The sequence below is a fragment of the Maniola jurtina genome, chromosome Z (genome assembly GCF_905333055.1).
Source record: "Maniola jurtina chromosome Z, ilManJurt1.1, whole genome shotgun sequence".
Classification (NCBI taxonomy): Eukaryota; Metazoa; Arthropoda; class Insecta; order Lepidoptera; family Nymphalidae; genus Maniola; species Maniola jurtina.
In genome coordinates, this window is record NC_060058.1 from 17,149,790 (window position 1) to 17,170,663 (window position 20,874).

General features: G+C 38.1%; 1 protein-coding gene across 3 annotated transcripts in view; it reads right to left on the bottom strand.

The window, feature by feature from the left end:
* Window positions 1–20,874, bottom strand: part of LOC123880617 (gamma-aminobutyric acid receptor subunit beta) — a 47,432-nt gene that overhangs the window by 8,086 nt on the left and 18,472 nt on the right. The window contains exons 2-3 of one of the 3 annotated variants that reach the window (XM_045928817.1): window positions 6,053–6,153; window positions 3,555–3,622 (exon numbers count right to left, since the gene is read on the bottom strand). In XM_045928817.1, coding sequence (XP_045784773.1) covers window positions 3,555–3,622; window positions 6,053–6,153 — 169 coding nt within the window. Of the gene's footprint in view, window positions 1–3,554; window positions 3,623–3,846; window positions 3,915–6,052; window positions 6,156–20,874 lie in introns of those variants that run through there. The other 2 variants (XM_045928816.1, XM_045928818.1) reach the window with 2 other exon arrangements.

The following is a 20,874-nucleotide window of genomic DNA, read 5'->3' on the forward strand; positions in this document are numbered from 1 at the left end:
AAAATTTAAATAGCATCAGGTGGATTAAATTAAAATATAATTATTGTTTTAGCTTATCCAAGCTGAAATGACGCGCCGCACTACATCATTTAGAGGATGTAGATTAGTGAGTGCAAATATCAATAGTACTGTATCTGTGTGGGAGCGTCGACTGTCCGTGAACTAGGATATCTAGTCAGCTAGTCGCGTGGCAATCAAACAGCGCTCACTGTATGGAGCAGCGCTGGCGCATTGCATGAAACGATACGTCCGCTTCTGCGCGCGTTACGATTATTTATGACTAGTTGGACAACAAATCCGACAACAACGCATCAAAGTGAGCTAACTGGCAACGGAATGACAAATTACAATGGGATGTTTATGTATATTGCCTGCGTATTTTAAATTTGCTTGTGTGCGTAAATTGCGGTAGAGGGGCGCGTCATTTCGGCTTGGACAAGCTATAACGCACATAATGATATGAAGTTTTTTTATATGCAGCGTAACCAACACGTTTTGTTCATATTTCAAAAACAAAATTTAGTAACATTGTTATATTAGAGTAAAACATATCTGATTGCACATTCTGTTTTCACTCTTTAATAGTATGTAATTACTAATTAAAAAGAAGTGGTGTATAAGTAGAAACATTGGGCATTTCTGAAGTTTTTCTAGTCCAACAATTTGATACTCAAGGGTAGAGCAACCTGATGGTTCTTTTGCTTCCATTGGTATACAAAGAACTCAAGACACGGGCTTCGGGTTGAATGACATATTATTTATTATATTTGACCAATTGTTAATAAATAGCTTTCAAAACATAGTTCTCATTCTCACCCATTAGGTAAGAGATTTTTTTGGAAAGAAGCAGGCGTTATTTTGCGAATTAATAAGGATTAACAACAATACTTTATTATATCTCAAACCAAACAAACAAATTAACTAAATAACCAGAAATATATATAACACCACAGCGTTTATCACTGCGCCGGGAACCGTCAAATATACGTAGTAACTTCAATCTCTACACAACTCACCGTATTATTTTACGCACCACCGTATCAACTGCAGAATATATCGGTGCAGTAAATTTTATTTCAAAGTTATTGCAATCACTTTTGCCACCGTCAATGCCTATTAGGTATATGTGAAGGGTAATAACTAATATCCTTGCGGATTGACGGATGTTTGCATACCAATTGTCTGTACCGTCAATAATAAAAATAATGTACAACTTTTAATAATAACAATGAATGGAATTGACGTGTGCAAAGCAGAACTAATGACTAGACTGAAATGATGTAGTCCCCGTTTCTATTGAATATTGGTAGGAACAGAATGAAACGTGCGTGAAGTGAGGCTTTGAGGATCTGTGTGAGGTTACACTGGAACAGTTTGTTACTGATAAACTTGATATGCGTTGCTAGAAAGGTATGAATAATTTTAAATCTTTTCAAAAATAACGCCGCTCGAAACAAGATAACTCGGTGAGAACTTTGTATTGTTTAGTTCAAAGAACACAGTTTTGATTGAAATAGTTAGGAAAAAAAACTATGTTAAAAAAACATGTAACATCTGCATGCGTCGATCTGGTAACTATTAAGTGAGATAGTGAATTATGCAGCGGTAGGTGGTATGGCTTTAGCAAATGTAGCGAAAAAATCTGAAATTAACGGTATAATTGAAGAAGGGTAAATTATATTAATATACAGGGTGCTTGGTAATTAGTATATAATGACGACACGTACCCATGCTACTTTGATCTGATAAATACAATGCTGAAGTATAATGACGAAATAAAGTTATAAATATTTCCATTCAAAATTAAAAAAAAAAATATGTCAAAGTTTTCATGACCCTAACGTGCCTTAAATCACTGAGATCATTGGCCATCTTTAGATAGGCCGAGGCCAACGATCTCAGTGAGTTAGGGCACGTTAGGGCCATGAAAACTTGGACATAAACAAAATTAAAAATTTTGTATGGAATTTTTTACAATTTTATTTCGTCATTATACTTCAGCATTGTATATTTATCAGATCAAAGTAGCATGGGTACGTGTCATCTTTATACACTAATTACCAAACACCCTGTATATGATATAATATGATAAAAATCAGGAAGATGTAATCCATTAAAATAATAAAATGAGCGAAGCTTGACACAGTTTAACATAAAGTGCAGTGCAGTACACCGTCTAGACACACGAGCAAGTACAGAGGTGGCTAACGACGAGAGATGGGTGCTGAGTGTCGGGAGGACGGGAGGACGGGAGGACGGGAGGAGCAAGTGAGTGGGCGGTGACGCAGGCTGGCACCCACGGCTCGATAAAGGCAGTCTTTCAACAGAAGCTAACAAGCCGACAAGTACAAATTGCCACGCGTGATGTTGTAACTCTGAACTCGGGTCACTCGAGACTCGACAGTGAAACAGACAATCTCTCCACGGCCATGGGTCACGTCTTACTGTGACCTTCCCAACTTTGATTTGGTTTCCACTTCGGGGTGTTTCACCCGACGCCTAGCAGCTCGTTCAGTTTGGAAGACCGGATAAGTTTTCTATGGTTTTACGAGTCTTCGTTTCTGCATTACGACATCAAAGTAATCATTTAAAATATCAAAATAATCAAAACGATACAAAAAAACCGGTCAAGTTCGAGTCGAACTCACACACGAAGGGTTCCGTACCATCGTACAAGAAATAATACTTTTAATTTTTTGTGATGTAACTATCAATTCACGGTTTCGGATTTTTCCCTTTACTATGCTTTAAGGCCTGCCAAAGATGCCAGACAGGATTCTAGGTTAACGGCAAGTACCTAATAATTTTTGATTCCCTTGACGAGTCTCGAAAGACAGACAGACAGGCAGACAAACAGATAGACATACAGACAGACGACGAAGTGATCCTACAAGGGTTCTTTTTTTCTCTGGAGATACGGAACCCTAAAAGTAGTGCTCTATAAACCGGTGTTCCAAGTGAGTGGAGAGCGTGGAAGGTCATTGAGGCAATTCCAGATACACATATACGTACATACACATCAAACTACGAAATGAGTGACGAAGAAAGACAGTCGTCGCAAATCCATAGAATTCATTTCATTCAACGCCTATATTTTTATGGAAAATTTTAATCGCGCTTTAAAAGAGAACGGTTACAAACCGAAGTGTTGATGTGAGCTCAAACGAGACGTGCATATTATGTACATTCGCGGTTCCCCGAAAGCATTCAGTAAGCGGGCGTAGGACGAGGCAGTCGCGAGGCGCCGTGAACTATTGACATCACCACTTCGCGTCATCTTTGGAGTTACGAGAACTGCTGGACACACAACCTGATACGTGTCAACTTATATCGGATTGCTTTTCTTATTATGACGTCACTAAGCAAACTTTCTCAACACATACGTCAAGGGATCAGGGGACACATAATAAGAAAGCAACATTTGCGGACAAAGGGCGTTCTGCTCCACGAATCGCGGGCATGCTCGCAGCCTCGTGTCTGGGGCTGCTCGGTCGCGGCGGTCGCTGCCGCGGCCGAAGCGACCGAGTCAAGCGTGAGCTGACAGTTGCGAGTACCATGAGCACTTCGGAGACGGAGCTGATAGACAGCACATACATGGTGACGCCCACCTCCACTGGCGGACCTGCAATCAAGCCCAATCGTGAGTCGCGCGCGCGCCTCGCGCCGTGAAAACCAAACCAGAGGACGTGACGTGCCCCATCGCCGGGCGGGCGGGGGAGCCGGTCGCGCCTAGCATCGAACCGTGGACACGGGTGCTACGATGAACGGGATGCTGGTGATAGTACTAAACGACTAATCTTGCTATGTATGCGCTGTGTCTTTAACATTGCTTTGTAAACAAGATACCATTTTGACTTCAGACAGAGAGCTGATGGAGAGCACGTACATGGTAACCCCCACTTCCACGGGTGGCCCTGAAAACGACATCACACATAACATGACAAGTGGCACTGCGTTATTTAGTACCACGACTGATTACCTATTTCTTGAGTCTTTGGAAAAGGAGAAATTCAGCTTTACTCACAATTCAAATAGTTAATATTGTACTTCATATTTTAGTACAATTAATATTCCTTAAAAAATGTATAATTAAGGCAAAGTAGGTCTTCCCTATCGATCTATTATCAGACCTGAACAGACTCAATCTCAAACATATTTACATACTATACATAATATAGATACCTACCTATCTAAACGTATAGCAAACAACCTAAACTTTTTTTGTATTCAAATAGGTAGGTATATTAACATCCTGTTTAAAGTTACAGCACTAATACAACTACAGAATAATAACTAAACAATAAGTAATTAATTAGATGGATGTAGTATTGATATGTATTTCGCCGTACAACAAAGGGCACTAAAACCCGGCGACTGACCGCGATATGCCGATAGATATTGTTTCTCTGTCGTTCGGTGTATTTTACCATTTGTATATTTTGTGAACTCAATATTTTTTCCTCTCTCATTTGATATCCCACTCGATATAATAGTAAAGTTTCAAGCACCTATTACGGCTTACGAGGTACAGACCACAGACAGACAGACGGACGAACGGACAGCGGAGGCTTAGTAACAGGGTCCCATTGGCAACATTCGAGTGGGGAACCCTAAAAATAAGAAATCGCATTCGAAATGTTTGAATACAAAAGTCGCAAGGCTATTAATAGCTTCATTGATGAATACCTATGTTCTAGCTGTTTACCCGTCGCTAGTAGGAATATACCAGTTACATATTTTGTACATAGACATCGCGCATGTGCAAAACAAATTGCGCATGCGTGCACAAGGTGAGAGAGAGAGAGACAAGTTTGTAACCACGTGGTCGAAGCCGTACTGTCGATAGATGATGAGTTCGGAAACTTGGCCCTTGTTTGGATCCGACAACACCGTAGCCATCGTAGCTCACCGTAGCCGCGTAGCTCGACGTAGACCGTAGATCTACTAAAATATGTACGATGTACCTATATTTTATGAACTGATATTATTCATTATTATACTAATATTATAAATGCGAAAGGTATGTCTGTCTGTCTGTCTGCTAGCTTATCACGGACCAAAAGTTGAACCGATTATAAAGAAAAGTAGTTAACTTTCATCCCGGGGAAGGACATAGGCTACTTTTATCCCGGAAAATCAAAGAGTTCCTACAGCATTCTAAAAGGCCAATCAGTTTAACCGATTTATTCGAAATTTGGTACAGAGGTAGCTTGCATCCAAAGAACTTACATACGCAACTTTTCATCCCGGAAAATCAAAGAGTTCCCACAGGATTTTTATAAAACCTTAATCCACGCGGACGAAGTCGCGGTCATCGTCCAGTAGATAATTACTGTAGAGTTTCTACGAGTTTTGTGTACGTTCACTCTCTAGCGCTTGTATGAAGGACAGCTGAAAAAGCTGTACAATTCACACATGTTTTTTATGTTAAATTCTTCGTAACTGTTCTATTTAAGGCAATATTGCAAAAAATACTACATATTAAAAGACAAAATACATATCAAACATAGTATCTATTGTAAGTTATTTAGTTTAAAAATGCCGGATCTAATAAGAGGTATAGTACGCGACAGGTCGAGATGGCAAACAGGATGGGGATGCCCCGCACACCCGCACAGCCCTCGTGCTAGCCCGGTGCGAGACAGCGCGGGGGACGTGCGGGTGTGCGGATCGTGCCCCCCCCCCCCCCCCCCCCGCCCCCGCCTCATACCCCGTACGCCATCTCAACTTATCGCGTACTTATACGTATTTTTGATTTCACTGCATATTATTATTGTTTAACCTAAATATTACCACCCCTAAGCCCTAAGTATCCTATCTAAGGAAGCCTATCTGTCAAATATGACCCCCTAGCCTAATATTCGACAAATGCCAATATTAGAATCAAACCGGAACCTGCATCACTCTAATTCACTCTGACTGTAAATAAATGTATGGTAGAAGGTTATAAGCTTCGCTACGTCTCTGATACTCGCCATTGCCTTTTGTAAAACCGCGTGTTATTTGGACGCGTTTGTTTGTTAGCGTGGTTGTTTCTCCTAGTGGTACTAACCTCCATAGTTCGGCCTTACTCTTTTGTCGTAGCTTATGCTAAAGGAGTCCAGTATGGCGGAGATGTTGACGTCACCGAACATCCCCCCACCTCCTCCGCCTCTGCAACAAAAATATTTTTCAGTTAGGATCACAGATTATTTATAACTAGCTGATGCCCGCAGCTTCACCCGCGTGGATTTAGGTTTTTAGAAATCTTGTGGGAACTTTTGATTTCCCAGGACCGTAATAACCCGTCCCCGGGAAAATATTTAAACGGACGATCCTTTAAAAATCTCGAGGGATCACCAGGATTTAGGGATGCAATTCCTTACAGCATCAAGGTTGAGGAGTTGGCTCCTCGAGGTCAACCACAAAGTGTTTACTTGGTATAGATACCTTCAATATCAATTTATAACCGACAGTTTCTGAATTCCATGAGCTTGGAGCTGCAGGATTGAGGAGTGGGAATTTTTTTATGGAACAATGTCACAAAGTTCTTCTATCGATTAAAGAAAACCGGCCAAGCGCGAGTCAGACTCGCGCACTGAGAGTTCCGTACTCGAGTATTTTTTCTAACATTTTGCACGATAAATCAAAAACTATACATAAAAATAGATAAAAATCTGTTTTAGAATGTACAGTTAAAGCCTGTTCATATGAAACCCCCTTGGTATAGTTATCTTACTTTGAAAATCGAAACACATTGTAATATTTTTTAAATGATGTAACTACAAATTCGAAGTTTTCAGATTGATTCCTCTACTTGTGCTATAAGACCTACCTACAGCCAAATTTCATGATTCTAGATCAACGGGAAGTACCCTGTAAATTTTCTTGACAGACACGACGGACGGACAGACAGACACACAGACAACAAAGTGATCCTATAAAGGTTCCGTTTTCCTTTTGAGGTACGGAACCCTAAAAATACGTAAATCGATTCAGAAATCTCGGAGATATCGGTGCAAATAAGTAGAAAAACACAACTGTTATAGCCCATTAATTTAGGGATGCAATTCCTTACAGCATCAGGGTTGAGGAGTTGGGTCCTCGAGGTCAACCACCAAGTAAAGACTCAATATCAATTTATAACCAATATCAATTTTTAATCCCCGACCCATAAAGAGGGGTGTTATAAGTTTGACGTGTGTATCTGTGTATCTGTGTATCTGTGTATCTGTCTGTGGCATCGTAGCGCCTAAACGAATGAACCGATTTTAATTTACTTTTTTTTGTTTGAAAGGTGGCTTGATTGAGAGTGTTCTTAGCTATAATCCAAGAAAATCGGTTCAGCCGTTTAAAAGTTATCAGCTCTTTTCTAGTTTTCTTGTAGAAAAGAAGGTTAGATAACCCTTAGGTTCATAATATTCAAGTGTCAATTGACAAATATCAAGCTGTCAAGATGGACGTTGCCTAGATATACATAATTATTTATTTGAAAATGATTTGTCGGGGGTGTTAAAAATTTTTAATTTACACTTGTTAATATATATATGTCGGAGCGAGCGGCTCACGATCGTCATCAAGAAGGCTAGGTTCTAGCTTAGTTCGTCTATCTTTTGTGGGCAAAGGAAACGCGCGAGGCAAATACAGTAACTAGGTGTAATGAAATCACTAAAGAGTCTTATTTAACGATATCGTTCACTAATCACTAGTCACTACGTTCTTAATCAAATGGCCACGTTATAATCTGCGTTTAGAAGTCTTTGTCATGATTTCATTAAGTTTAATTAATAGAGCGAATAACGAGTCCCCGCGGGTCGCGCTCGTTCGGTTTAGAGGTCAGAATTTGACTGCGAGCTTCATGCTCTCAGCTTGTAATGTAAGCTTTCCCATTAGATAAACAAACCGACCCCAGGCCACGTTCGATGGCATGGTAACCACGTCACCGTCGCTCATAATGAAAACAATGATCTGTTTGTACTTTGCTTCGCGACAAGTTAAACGCGCTAACATAAGCAAACGCATTCCCATGAATTGGGCAAGGTGCTATCTGATATCAGCCGCCAGCGCCGCGCGCCGACATCTATATCATATATTATATAGGTATATCAATATCGATATCTAAATCCTATCCACTTTGATGGTCAGGTCCCCTGCAGCATCAGGATTGAGGAGTTGGAATCAAATATTTTTAATAGGACAAGGTCGCAAGCTTCCTCTATAGATTTAAAAAAAAAATACGCAAATCTCGCGGATTTCGATACACTTAGGTAGAAAAACACAGCTCCTTTTTTTAAAGTCGGTCAAAAAAGTAGCCTATGTTACACCCTGATCAAGCCTCTACTTGTCTGTGAAAGTTCCGTCAAAATTGATTCAGCCGTTCCAAAGATTAGCCCGTTCAAACAGACAGACGGGCAGACAGACAGACAAAAATTTTAAAAATGTGTGATTCAGTTATGGTATCGTTCAAATAACCACAATATGAGCTTAATATGAGATAGTTATTTCGGGCAGCATATTTTGAATTATATGTACTCTGTACGTTTCGCCGTGATTCTTTAAATTGACACAACTTTTTTATTTATGAACCGATTGAAATGAAATAAACACTAAATGTTAAGTGAAGCTTACTATAATATATTAATGAAAACCGTATCTAAATCGAATAAGCCGTTTCTGAGATTAGCGTGCACAAACACACAGACAAACAGACAAAAAAAATTAATTACAATTTCGGGTTCGGCATCGATATAATAACAACCCCTGCTACTTTTTTTTTATATATTTCCGTTGTACAGACACCACTTTTCTACAATTTTATTATATTTAAATAAATATTATAGATGTAATAGAATAGATAGAATAGCCGCCGCATTCGCTATATGCTGTATATTAAATCTGTAATATCTTCAAAAATATTCATTTAAATTACATGCTGTAAAGGGCCACAATAATCTATATGAAATGCACAATGTTTTTAAGGTACTTAATTGAATAAGGATTAATGCTGTATTGCCTAAAAATAAGCCATTCTTTCTCGTAAAAAGTTAAGGAAAAAAATGGTTATCCCTAAGAGATAGACATATACCATCGCGGACTTTTTTGTAGACCTTTTTAAGTTCTACAATACTGATAAAATCAATATATACATATCAATCAATCAATCAAAAATCAATACAATACAAAAAATGATAAAATCAAAATAATGTAGTACATTATTTTGATCTATCTCAAAGGGTTCAGCCAGCGTTTACAATGTAAGCGCAAAAAAATGTGTTTATTTACGACATACCATTAGAAACCTCTAAAATTATCAGTGTTCCACTACTATATTATGCATGTATTATACATATAAACCTTCCTCTTGAATCACTCTATCTATTAAAAAAATCCGCAACAAAATCCGTTGCGTAGTTTTAAAGATCTAAGCATATATAGGGACAGACAGACTGGGACGCGACTTTGTTTTATACTATGTAGTGATACTATAACATAGTACGCTATACATGTATGCAATTGCCGACGTGTTTTTGAAGCGAACTGATGATCGCCGTCACAGCGCTACTGTGAGTGTCATCATCATCATCAGAATCTGTGTGGATGAGCTGCAATGTCGCATTGACGGCCTCCCTGGCGCACTGCTAAGCGCTGTGCTCTTATTAGTGGGAGATCCCGGTCTGATCCCTGGCAGGGGTTTCTAAATTTCTGGTCTGGTCTGGTGGGAGGTTTCCATCTTACCGGCAAAGCCGTACCACCAAGCGATTTAGCGTTGCGGTACGATGCGTGTAGATACTAAAGGAGTATGGGTTTAATGAAAGCTGCCAGGTTAGCCCGCTTCCATCTTAGACTGCACCATCATTTACCACCACGTGAGATTGGAGTCAAGGGCTGACAAGTATCAAATATTAAAAAAAATGTTAGCACGAAACTCCATGAAAATACATTCGAAATAAAGTACAAATAAAAAGCACTATCCTACTTATCCTTCTGCTTGAAAGCGTATATTTGTCACCTTTTGATAAAAAGTCGAGTACGGATAATAACGTGTTAGTTCGAGGCTCGAGCTATCGGATTCAGACGAAGCACATTGAGCATGTTAACTTTTATTGATATTTTTTACTTTGAACCGTGAATAGCGTATCGGGAAATCGGATACAACGTGGAAATTGTTTAGGGAGTCTCTACTTCTCATATCTCATTCATAAAACCACAATACTAACAGCGAACGACAAAAGCTAGCTACAATTACGCTCCATAGTAAATAAAAATAAAATTTAAAATTTAAAAAACCCCCGACACAAAACCCTCTAAAAAGTAAAAAATAATAGATAAGTATATATGGGCCCTTTAAGAACAGCTGACCACACAACTATTTGAAAACCTTTAAGGTTTTTTTAAAATATTTAGCTAAATTTATTTTTAATTTTTAGCTGATTTTTTTAAATATTAATAATAATTAATTGACTTGAGTAAACTGTAAGGGTCTCACACAGAGAGTATACATGTCTCACTCAATCTCATGCATGTAGAATGTAGATACTTAATGCCCTCGCGCTCCATACCCACAGAGGGAGGATTAAAATTGAATTTAGGGGATGATTGGCCACTTGGATCGGTCTGTCTTCTTCTAAAAGGTATTAAAATAATTGTCTGGTGGACATATATAAAAATGGAGCATCATAATTTACGTGTAGTTAAGTAATTACTTATTTTGGGAGCTTTAAAAAGCGTCTGCAAAGCAATACGGCCGACGGAAAGTGTCTAGGAGTGTTGGCGACATATTTGTAAGGATATTGCCTAAAATATACGTAAAAATCAGCTTGGAGAATTTACGTGAGGTAAGTAATGTTTTTATGTACCTACCTTGATTATCTGATACCTGAAAATTGGCCATCTAAGCAAGCTAGCTGGTAGGCAAGCGTTCTTAGTACATAGACATACTAACACTACTCAATCGTCCACATTTCCTTTGTCAGAAAATACGTGACCTCTGCTGGCCTTGGAATCTTACTCCAAAAGTAACGAGAAAACTAGAAAAAAGCTGATAACTTTTAAACGGCTGAACCGATTTTCTTGGATTATAGCTAAGAACACTCTCGATCAAGCCACCTTTCAAACAAAAAAAAACTAAATTAAAATCGGTTCAATCGTTTAGGCGCTACGATGCCACAGACAGATACACAGATACACACGTCAAACTTATAACACCCCTCTTTTTGGGTCGGGGGTTAAAAAATAATAATATCCTCAGTATAAATAAAATAATTTGTATGCTTATGACGCAAATTAGACGTCATGTTTTCAATATTCATCTTAAAGTATAACTAGAAAAAAACCAGTCAAGTGAGAGTGAGACTCGCGCACCGAGGGTTCCGCACTCGGGTATTTTTTCCGACATTTTGCACGATAAATCAAAAACTATTAAATACATAAAAATCTGATTTAGAATATACAGGTAAAGCCCTTTCATATGATACCCCACTTGTTTTAGTTATCTTACTTTAAAAATTGGAACACATTTTAATAATTTTTTGTGATGTAACCAAAAATTCACGGTTTTCAGATTTTTTCCTTTACTTGTGCTATAAGACCTACCTACCTGCCAAATTTAATGATTCTAGGTCAACGGGAAGAACCCTATAGAAAGATGACAGACGGACAGACAGACCGACAGACAGAGAACAAAGCGATCCTATAAGGATTTCGTTTTTCCTTTTGAGATACGGCACTCTAAAAAATACATGTACAATAAAACAATTGTTACCGCAAAATAGTCGTCATAATTTCAATATTCACCTCAAAGTATAACTTAACACAAATCGGTCCGTAGGTAGCTGTACATTTGCAGTGTAAGCTTGCACAATAAATTTCAACCCGGTCCTGATAAAAATAAATGAATATAAGTTCGCGTGGGAAGGTTTAACACTTTTTCCTGTAAAATTACGAAGTCCTTTTGTACGGGAATAAAAATATCCTCAGCTTTACTCGCTCAAAAGGTAGAGAAGCTACTTCTGGTGCGAATTTTATTCATTATTTTTGCAGTTTCCTTTAAAGAGCTTATCTTTTATTGGTGGCTACTTTCATTTTTACAGTCAGGCAAGCTTTAAAGTTAGTCCTCTTTTATAAATATACGGATGTGAAATGAGGAAAACTAAACCGCTAATGCACAACTTACATGAGAGTGTTGACCGTTAGTCATTATTCACGTAATGATAGGCATTTTTCGGTGGACTACCATACTCATAAATTATTGCATACGTCTCGACTAATGGTATCATTTCGACTTTTAGATGTAACGATTATTATTAGGTTCTACTGGCCAAATTCTCCTTTAAGCCTATAAAGTCGGTCACCACAGAAATTCTAAAAAGAAAGTCTTTTTTCCTAATTCTGTGTCGGTCACCCATCTGGTTACCGATTTGAATCAACTTTGCAAGTATTTTAATAAATTCCACGGGATCGAAGTCGGAGTGGATCAACTGATATAATAACAAGTGTAAATTAAAAATTACACCCCCGACACGTGAAGGTTACAGTAATAACTAGAAAAGAGCTGATAACTTTCAAGCGGCTGAACCGATTTTCTTGAATTATAGCTAAGAACACTCTCGATCAAGCCACCTTTCAAACAAAAAAAAACTAAATTAAAATCGGTTCATTAGTTTAGGAGCTACGATGCCACAGACAGATACACACACACGTCAAACTTATAACACCCCTCTTTTTTGGTCGGGGGTTAAAAAGCAACAAATAAAAACTCAATAAGTAATAATTGTTCTATTTCTTTACTGTTACCTTGGTAGGTAGTTCGTCCACTCAATTAGAAGTGTTCAATAATAATAATAATTAGACGTAATAATATGTACAATTGAATTAGTATATAAATCCGTGACAGGTTGAGATGGCAATCGGGGCATGAGACGGGGGGACGCGGCCGCCCCGCACACCCGCACGTCCCCTGCGCTCGCCCGCATCGGGTTAGCGCGGGGGCTGTGCGGATGTATTTTTAACCACCGACCCAAAAGGAGGGGTGTTATAAGTTTGACGCGTATGTCTGTGTATCTGTGTATCTGTCTGTGACATCGTAGCTCCTAAACTAATGAACCGATTTTAATTTAGTTTTTTTGTTTGAAAGGTGACTTGATCGAGACTGTTCTTAGCTATACTTAATCCAAGAAAATCGGTTCAGCCGTTTGAAAGTTATCAGCTCTTTTCTAGTTACTGTAACCTTCGCTTGTCGGGGGTGTTTGTTATAAAATTTTAATTTACACTTGTCTGTTATCTATATATTCCTTTATTTCAACGAGCATTTACTTTAAAATTAAAATAGTATTAATCCATTTAACATCAAAATCAACAAAATGGATGAATATTTTTTGATGGAACAATGGAAAATGCTGATTCACTTTATTTCGATGATTACTGAGAGTCATTCAATTGAATCCAGTGTGATTGATGTAAGCATTTTTGTTTCCAATAATATTTGCCATGAAATTGTAAAAACTCAATGTTTTATTCACTGAACTGGATAGGTATTACTTTTTGCGACTTACACATATCGTGCAAACCTATAATAATATTTAAAAAACCGGCGAAGTGCGAGTCAGACTCGCGCACCGAGGGTTCCGTACTCAGGTATTTTTTCCAACATTTTGCATGATAAATCAAAAACTATTATACATAAAAATAAATAAAAATCTGTTTTAGGATATACAGGTATTAGCCCTTTCATTTGATACCCCAATTGGTATAGTTATCTTATTTTGAAAATTTAAACACATTTTTTTTAATGATGCAACCACAAATTCGCGGTTTTCAGATTTATTCCTGTACTTGTGACAGACCTACCTACCTACCAAATTCCATGATTTTAGGTCAACGGGAAGTACCCTATAGGTTTCTTGACAGACACGACGCGCGACGGACAGACAGACAGACAGACAACAAAGTGAGTGATAAGGGTTCCGTTTTTCCTTTTGAGGTACGGAACCCCAAAAAACCGGCAAAGTGCGAGTGGACTCGCAAAGGGTTGCCGCACCATCGTACAAGAAATACTTAACACCTTTTAATTTTTTAAATTTTTTAAGATTTTTTTTATTTGTTGTTTTAACAGCATTACAAATACACCCAGTGACAACTCATTACCTGTTACGGTTCACGAGATACAGCCCACTGACAGACCGACGGACGGACAGCCGGACAGCGGAGACTTAGTAATAGGCTCCCTAGGGACCCTTCAGCTGGGCACGTAACCTAGTGCCATTCTAAAAAGGTAGATTATGTTTTTTTTTTAGTTTATAGACTAGCGCTTGTCTGCAATCAGACCTGCTAGCAAGTGACGATGCAGCCCAAGATGGAGCGAGCTTGCCTACAAGTTGATACGTTATAATTGACTGCCAAATAAGACACAATGTTTCACCTGATATTAAAAAAATTTATATTTTCATTCGCCAAGCTTTTTATGTTTATAATAATTATGACTACACAGTAGACAGATAGGTAACGTTTTTGCCTAACGTTAATTCGTGGATTCCGTGTTCTGAGCCAGCATCATAATATAATATTAAGCTTATGTGACTGACTTACATTTGGTGAGTTGCCAAATGTATTAAGTTCAGCTTTAAGCAAATTACAAACTGAGTCGTTCCAGTCTATAGAATGTATAGATCAATCAATCAGCCTGTATGCGTCCACTGCTGGACATAGGCCTTTCGAAGACCGCGCCACCACACACGGTCCTCCGCCTTTCTTATCCATCCACTTCCCACTACCTCCTTAAAGTCATCGGTCCATCGGATCATCCCGCACTGCGCTTGCTGGTAGCGGTCTCAACTCCAGAACACGTTTAGCAGCGACCATCGGTTCTGCGACAGACATGAGCTGCCCACCTTCCCTTCAGCTGACTAATTCGTTGAGTTCGTAAAATGTACAGATTAAATCTACTTCATCCCATCATAAATTAGCATATAAATATTCAAGATGCAAGAATGACGAGCTCAGAGTGGAAATGGCAGTATTGGAAGATCTCCAAAACGTGAACCGAGAGTCGCAGGCAACCGCTGGATTCGAGACCGTGACGTGTTGGAAGTCCCTGAAGTGGATATCTAGTGGTTGATAAATATCGTGGGAGAGTATTATATAGGCCCTCTTAAACCATTTTTGTTAAATGCTTGAAATTCCAGAGCCAAGCATACAACGTGGAAAAGATTGATTTATATAGCGTTCCAAGAAAGAGGTATATTGGCTGCCCAAAGATCAAGCGTTTTAAAAGTATAGTATGTTTATTGGGATTACAGCGAAGGTTTGTATCTGTGTGTGTGTGTGTGTGTGAGAGAGAAACACAACTGGACCAATTTGGCAGTTTCGAATAGAGATAGTTTATACCTTGGATTACTTTACATAGGCTACTTTTTATCCCGTAATAAAAAAAAAGTTAAAAAAAACTTTAACCCGACTACGGAAAAAATGAGACAACTTGAACCCGACTTGGTGCAAGTAAAATAAACTAAAAAGAAAGAAACAAGATAGGTGCTTAGTGCTATCATCGTCTTCATCGTCTTGAGTAAGATTCAATACGAATGCCGTGGTCGTGCGTTGCCGACAGCTTATTTCTTATCCTTGATTGACGGCATTCCCAATTATTTTGTCTACCAAATTAGAATATTTTCTTTTTGCTGACGACAACGCACGACCACGGCATTTGTTTGAATCTTACTCAAGACGATGATAGCACTAAGCACCTATCTTGTTTCTTTCTTTTTAACCCCCAACCAAAAAAGAGGGGTGTTATAAGTTGGACGTGTGTATCTGTGTATCTGTGTGTCTATGTATCTGTGTATCTGTCTGTGGCATCGCCTAAACGAATGAACCGATTTTAATTTAGTTTTTTTTGTTTGAAAGGTGGCTTGATCGAGAGTGTTCTTAGCTATAATCCAAGAAAATCGGTTCAGCCGTTTAAAAGTTATCAGCTCTTTTCTAGTTTTCTTGTAGAAAAGAAGGTTAGATAACCCTTAGGTTCATAATATTCAAGTGTCAATTGACAAATGTCAAGCTGTCGAGATGGACGTTGCCTAGATACATAATTATTTATTTGAAAATGGTGTTTTGCAAAACTCAGATACTTTGGATCGTAGGCGCGGAATAGCTATAATCCTAGAAAATCAGTTCAGCCAAGTTCAGCTGTTTGAAAGTTATCAGCTCTTTTCTAGTTACTCTAATCTTCACTTATCGGGGGTGATAATGGTTTTGATGATTTAATTGATATATATCCAAGCGCATCATCTATAGTTATCCATTTATTTAAAAAAAAACTACTAAATAACCTCTTCTCAGTGTAAGAGGAGACCAGCAGTGGCTCAGCTATGGATTGAAACTTGAAAATAACAATGGCGATAACTAAGTATCTAACTACGACGATAGGAACGCATGGCATGTAAGTATTACGAAATTAGACGTTTACATGTCGCACTAATTTCGAAATGTGAATTCCGCTTTATTGAACAATGGCAGTGCAACCGACAGTTGGCTGGTTCAATGGTGTCGCTTCGGTTGCCCAATTTCACACGTAGGGCGTCCCATTGCCGACAATTCCGACAAGCGCGAACAATCAGCATTGCGGTGAGCAAATCAATAAGGCTACGTTTCCATTCGATTTATTCACGAAGCTTATTCCCGCGAAGGGACAGACAAAGAGGCGGACAGACGGACAAACGGACAGACGAACAGACAGACAGACAACAAAGTTATCCTATAAGGGTTCTTTTTTTCTTTTGATAACTAATCTTAGGTGACAATTTGGAACGGTGTACGGGAAAAATATTTCTCGAACACGGGATTTTCCTGCATAGACTCCGTGTGAATAAGTTAATCACACTAATATTATAAAGGCGAAAGTTTGTGTGTATGTGTGGATGTTTGTTATTGTTATTGGAGATAGATTACCCCCTGGATTAACACGTAGGTAGCTATTTTTATCCCGGAAAATCAACGAGTTTCCCCCAGGGGATTTAAAAAAAAAAACCTAGATCCACGCGAACGAAGTCGCGGGCATCAGCCGGTACTATATTATGTCCTGCTATCATTGCTATACTCTATTAAGTCTCGTATACGGTGTATAGAAACAATATTGCAGTGTGAACGTAGTCTAAGAGGAAAATAATATTGCAGTGTGAACGTAGTCTAAAGCTATGGTTTCCTCCAACAGCGGTGCCGTTTTTAAACGGAAACAATATGATGACCGCAAAAAGACGGCCGTAAACATGTGGAGTGTTCGAGACTGCATTGACCAATTCAGACTTACAAGACTAACAGTGACAGATTAACGGTGTTACAAAAAATGAAACGTAAATGTGTGCGTGAAATAGAGTTGTCCTGACTTTAGCATTTGTATTATCGATAGTCTTACTGGCGAAATCATAGGACACTAATGAGTTAGTTTAACGAAGTGAAGTAAAAAGCATCTTATAATCTTAAAAAATCAAATACATTTCAAATACACAAATAGTAACAAAGCTAAAGCTAGGTAACAGATTATTATTTATTAATGAAATGACTTTAATATTTTATATAAATAATTTATTAATGAATTCTGAGATACTTATAGTTATTTTAACCCCTTATAACATTTTTTATTGATATTTCGATAGAAAACTATTAAAAGACGTTTTAAAAAATCTTTTTTTGAGAAATAGAGCAATTTTTGGGATTTTCATATAAATTACCGGAATTTGTTGGTTTTCCACCTTTATTTTTTTAAAGGGTGCAAGTAAATTTAATTTGATTAATTACAATAACACTCTGATATAATGTCTAAGTGACAAGTTAATAAAAATAAATAGTATATATGGCGCTCAATTCATAGCTAATGACCTCCCCGATAAGCACTTAAATACAGTAATGTACGGGTTACCCTTAACCCTGTATATGAAATCTAAGTCACGCTAAATAAAATAAAAATTAGTGAAAATATTTATTTCGTTCTTTTCTTTTATTGGAAAGTACCTAGTGTTTTATATTGTATTTTACATTATACATCACATGAAACCTATCACATCAAACCTACCGGTAGACACGATTATCGACTATCGATACTTGTGACGTCATTACTTTGTCAATCCCTATCGTAAACAAACGTTTTTAAATTTTACACAAAATATCCAAAAATTCTTCATTTAGCAATGTAATTTGATGATAAGTCTTAAGGGAAACCTATCATCTAAGCTTCCAATAGCTATTTTGCCTAATTTTCAAACAACAAATGATGAAATAATGATTATAAACAATTAGTATAAATAATCAGTAATTACCTGTGAAACGTGTATTTACGCGCATTATAACGTCTTGTAACGTCACATTCGCTCACTGAACAAGACACCATGGTGGCAAGACATAGATTTTACGTTTTAATCGTAAAATTATTTAGTAAATGCAAAAAATCACCTCGACTTGGAACAGGCTGAACTCTTACGGCCCGTTACTCACGTAAACAATGACTTATTGGCATCTTGTTTCGCTATCTCGCTTTCGCTCGCGGCAGTGGGTCTTATCTGACTACCTCTCGCTCCAACGCTTTGTCAGTCTTTGAGCGAAGCGAAAATTGTATGTCTATGGCATTGACCGTTTTATTACGGCGAACAGACCACAAAGTACGTGTTAATGGTTGAAAATGGACGAACTTGATTTGGCATTACTCGTGTATTTGGAAAATGAACAATCATCAGAAGACGAAAATAGTCTAGTCTTTATGTTTTACATTATACAGCACATCATGAACCCGCACAAAATCAATTAAAATTTCATCATCCTCGCTGGTCCAGTTGATGAAAGTCATTTTGAACAATAAATATTTTAAAATGGCACGCAAATTAATATTAAGCTTGAAAATACCTTCACCGCTATGAAAAAAACGTTGACAAACACTTCGACACCGCCAAGACGGCCGTCATGCAAATGGCGGTACCGCTTTTTGACGTTACGGAGTCAATTACCGTCATCTAGGAAACCGCGCCATATTGTTTACATAGACAACGTTCTAGTGACGTCATTCACCGCTGTATTAAGGCCGCTACATGATGGCACCGCTTTTGGAGGAAACCAGAGCTTAAGAGGAAAATAATATTGCAGTGTGAACGTAGTCTAAGAGGAAAATAATTTTCACTCAATTGAGTTCTTATTTTTCCACTTTCAGATGCAGAACCGATGCCTTTACGTTCTCTCCTTACCACTTAACCAACAAAGCCGCGAGTCACAAAGCGATTTAAAGTACCGGCAGAATGCCGTGTATAGAAACCAATCATTGTACCTATGGCTAATAACTTTTATGAAATAAAATCAGTCAAGTGTGAGTTGAATTCACACACAAAGGGTTCCATACTATTGTCCAAAAAATAACACTTTTTAATGTAAAATTTTAATTCTCTACCTATTACGGTTCACTAGATACAGCTCGCTGACAGACAGACGCACGGATGGACGGACCGATGAACGGACGGACAGCGAAGGCTAATAATAATATAATAGGGTCCTATTTATTTACCTCTATTACCTATATTATATTTACCTATACTTCATTTTATTAAGCGCATCTCAGCGCATCTTTCGTTATTTTGGACATATTCCATGGCGGTATAAATAAAAGTATCTAAAAGGAATTTAGAAGATTGTCTCTTACACGCTGTAACTTATTGTGAGAGGTGTCCCTTACGTCGTTGAGAAATCATAGAGAAATTGTACGTCGAATCTACTGTCATTAGAATGTTGATAAGCCATTACGAAGCTATCAAATTAAAATATATTAGTCATACAATAGGTACTATGGGTATTGCTTTATATTTGAATAGTCCCCACTCCCTACGCTATTTCGACGGTCTAAAAATAGATTGCCCGGTATACAGGTCCTCTGGAGCCTACCGCACAAGGTCGTCCTGAAAAACAGTTTCAAGGGATTTTCGCATTTCCACTTCAGCAATAAAGTCTCTTATCCCGCCGACTAAAACCGATTCCCCATCCTCCTCTAACATTCAACAGAACGCGTCGGTAAAATGGGATGGAAGATGCGTAATTTTATGAAAGATTTCGGTTTTGTCGAGCAACATTTCAAAGGGTTGCGTATAATATCGTGGTGCAAAAGTGTAAATAATAGGTAGGTATATATTACGCATACAATGTATACGACTCTCTTTAAAACAGATACAATCGAAATATTTTGCATGGATTGTAGATGTTTTGACGATTTAAAAGCACTTGTAAAAGTTTAATTGAATAAAAACATTTTGAATTTTTGAATTGAATATTTCGATGCAATATTTGGGCAAGCGTCATATCAGCCTATATGCGTCCACCGCTGGACGCGCTTTCCAAGAGCGTGCCACAAAACAGTCACCTGCCTTCCTCACCCACCCGGCTGGAGGTCATCCCCCCCTGCGCCTACCAGCACGCCGTCTCCACTCCATCGGCCGTCGATTCTGCGATAGACATGATGCCCATTGCCACTTCAGCCTGCTAATCTTTTGAGCTAGGTCGATGTCAGTCGCTTTTGTTCTTCTGCGAGTCTACTTGAGTAAAATTGCAGTTTGTCCGTTCATCCGTCCGTCTGTCATAGCCTTAGGTATAACTTCTGAATTATTTAACGTTATTATTTCAGATTTCAACATAATATGTAAATAATTGATTGTCTTTAACCGAAATTAGCGTAAAAATATGTAAAAAATATAAAAGCTTTGTTTATTTCAAGGGGGCTCCTATACGAAATGATGGCTTTAAAGCGTCGGTTGAATTCGACGCTATATTATATTATATCAAGCTACATATTAGGAACTGAAACCTGTGTATAATTTCAGTTGTATCCTGCACTTGAATTACAAATAATTAAACTAGATAAATATAATAAAAAAAGAAATG